The following is a 3,169-nucleotide window of genomic DNA, read 5'->3' on the forward strand; positions in this document are numbered from 1 at the left end:
AAGATAAGGCAGGTAAAGGATACGAGGGTGATATGATTACAATATTAGATGACGAGACAATGGACTATGAGGAGGAAAGAGGGAAAAAGAGGAAAGATAGAAGCATGGAGGACGAGGGATCGGACACATCGTCAGTGGCAACGACTGACACAAAAAGACAAAAGGAAAAAACTCTATATGGAGAACGGCGGTCAGCATAGGATCGCAGATGATGGAGTGGATTGATGACGTAGAGGAAATTGCGTATCAAGTCAAAGCACTTAAATGGAGCCAGTAAGTGGGAAAATGAAGCGGCTATTATGTAAACTGAGAGACGGGAGCAAATTACTTACCAAGAAATGTGTAGAAGTGCAAGGAGGTGCCATGACACGGATGTGAATAGAGAGATGGAGATGGGAGAACTCCGAACCGAAATACTGAATTTGGAACAGAGAAATAAAGCGTTAGAAAAGAAGATGGAGAGAATAAAGGAAGTCAACACGAAATTAGTAGAAGAAAATGGAAAGATGGATAAGGAATTAAAAGTTAAAAGGAATTGGGTCCCAAGAAAGGAAATAGGGGAACCGGAAAAGGAAAAAGCGAAGGATGAGGAAAGGATGGATGCACTAAGGATGCCACCTCCAGTGATTGGAAGGAATGAGAAAGCAAAACCTATAATAAGGAACGTGGTGAAGATACAGAAACCGATAAGAATAGAGGATACGAGGAAAGGGAAAGAGAGAGAGATTATGGAGCAGATAGCGAGACTGGAAGCACAAAGACAGGAATTAAGAATGGGAAGAGAGGATGAAGTGAATGCATGGGAGAGACTCTGCCCACACAAAGAAGAAGGAGGGAAAATGTGAGATTCCTGGGTAATCCAGGTACTACAACGGAAGGAGAATCGACGGATGGGGGAATGGAGGAGCACTTCCCACCGCTGCGTGACCCACAAGAGTGGACAGTGGTGGAAAGCAGAAATAGGAGGAACAGGAGAATGAAGAGTACGGAGAAGATAGAGACACGAGGCAGCTGGACACCGAGTAAGGAGGAGAGACGGGGGACAACGAGAAGGAGGCCACCAAAGACGGAAGCGGTCTGGATTGCAGGAGTCAAAGGGGGAATCACGGGGGCGGATATCCTCAAAAGGGCTAAGACAGGAGTATCCCTGGAGGAGCTTGGAATAGAGGAAACACGAACGAGAAGGACGTTAACGGGGGCGACGCTAATAGAAATAGCGGGAGAAGACAGCAAAAGAAAAGCAGACGAGTTGGCAAAGAAACTACGAGGGATATTTGCGGAAACAGAAGCACAAGTTAGGCGGCCGGTTAAGAAAGCGGAAATTAGGATCGTAGGACTGGACGATGATACAACGGAAGAGGAGGTACGACAAGAGATAGCTAAAGTGGGAAAGGGTGATAGCAAGGACATTAGAACGGGGAGGATCTCAAGGACAAGGATGGGAACAGCGATAATATGGGCGCTCTGCCCGCTAACGGTGGCAATGGAGGCCGCAAAAAGGGGGAAAATAAGAATTGGCTGGACGAGCGCGAGAATAGAGTTATTACAAGCGCGACCAATACGTTGTTTTCGGTGTATGGAGACTGGACATGTGAGGGATCGATGTACGAATACAACTGATAGGACAGGTATGTGCTTTAAATGTGGGATTATAGGACATAAGGCTGTGGATTGTGCAAACAAACCTCACTGCCCGATATGTGAAAAGAGTGGATATAATGCGAATCATAGGGTAGGTAGCGAGATATGTTTACAGAATAAAAGGAGTAGAAGAATAGTAGTAGAGGAGCCTATGCGGAGGATAGGAAATATAGATGGTGATTATGATAGTACTACAAATTAACCTCAATCATTGTAGAGCGGCGCAAGAATTATTAATGGATACGATGATAAAGTTTAAAGTGGATATTGCTATTATATCTGAACCATATAATGTAAACAGGAAGAGTTGTTACTCAGATATTGATGAGCGAGCAGCGATATTTGTAAATACGGATAAAGTAAATGTTAAATTAATTGAGAAACGTGAATGTTATGTGATAGTTGAATGGCAAACGATTTTAATAATAAGCGTGTATATTAGCCCAAATTTTAGCGTCGCACAATATGAAGAAGTATTAGACAATATATATAATAGTGTAAATGTATATAGAAACCGAATGTTTTTAATTATGGGGGATTTTAATGCGCAATCAACGTTATGGGGGGCAAAGTTTACAAATGCAAAGGGATATCTGGTGGAGGAATGGGCCGCTAGTCTAAATCTACATATTATGAACGAGGGAAGGTTACCAACATTCGAACGTGAAAGGGGTGAATCTATAATTGACCTTACATGGTGTACGGCAAATGTAATTAGAAGAGTAACGGGATGGAGAGTGGAAGAGGAGATAGAGACACTGTCGGATCATAAAATAATTATGTTTGAGATAGACAAAGGAAAGGATGATAGAAGTAAAAAGATAGATAAGAATAGAAATAAGTACTTACCTAGATGGCAGTATAAGATGTTGGATATTAACCAGATGGAAGAGAGCATCCTGCGACAAACCTGGAGCAAAAAAGGTGAGCTTAGAAACGTGGAAGAAGGAAGCATAATTACGGAGACTATACTTACCCGGGTGAATGATGAGTCGATGAAGAGAGCAGTCAGGAGCCAGCGACGATCCGTCTATTGGTGGAATCCAGCGGTAGACCTGCAAAAGACAAAATGTATTAAAGCGAGAAGAAAGTTTTTGAGGATAAAGAGGAAGAAGGAAAGAGTGGGGGTGGAAGTGTATGAGGAGGCAGTGAAGGGATATAGAGAGGAAAGGTGTAAGCTGCGAAAGGAGATAGAAATGGCGAAGAGGAAGGCATGGGATGAACTACTGGATACACTGGATAAGGACCCGTGGGGGAAGCCGTATTTAGTAGTTCTGAACAAATTGAGAGGGGGGAAGAATGCCTGTGAATCGCTCGATGTACAAAGTGTAGATAGAATTTTAAAAGTTTTATTTCCACGTGATATGAATGCTAATTTATTTAACTTATCACCGTGTGTTGTCAATCAGAATGATGTTTATGGACAGGAAGATGTGGAGAGGGATGAGGAGGAGGAAACAAGAATGATGGATGAAGAGGAATTGAATGTGATTGTTAAGAAGATGATGAAGAAAGGGCACCCGGCCCC

At 42.8% G+C, this 3,169-nt stretch overlaps 1 protein-coding gene across 1 annotated transcript; it reads left to right on the top strand.

Moving 5' to 3' along the window:
• The first annotated feature begins 898 nt into the window (after positions 1-898).
• LOC113563491 lies at positions 899-1,843 on the top strand. The gene has a single exon (XM_026975160.1). The coding sequence runs from the start codon at positions 899-901 to the stop codon at positions 1,841-1,843; it is 945 nt and encodes a 314-aa protein (XP_026830961.1).
• Positions 1,844-3,169: the final 1,326 nt, after the last annotated feature.

This window comes from Ooceraea biroi, unplaced genomic scaffold (genome assembly GCF_003672135.1).
Source record: "Ooceraea biroi isolate clonal line C1 unplaced genomic scaffold, Obir_v5.4 UnassembledTig19, whole genome shotgun sequence".
Taxonomy (NCBI): Eukaryota; Metazoa; Arthropoda; class Insecta; order Hymenoptera; family Formicidae; genus Ooceraea; species Ooceraea biroi.

Excerpts from the sequence above, each read along its gene's own strand:
- LOC113563491 (XM_026975160.1), top strand. The coding sequence starts at position 899 with ATGGAGGAGCACTTCCCACCGCTGCGTGACCCACAAGAGTGGACAGTG.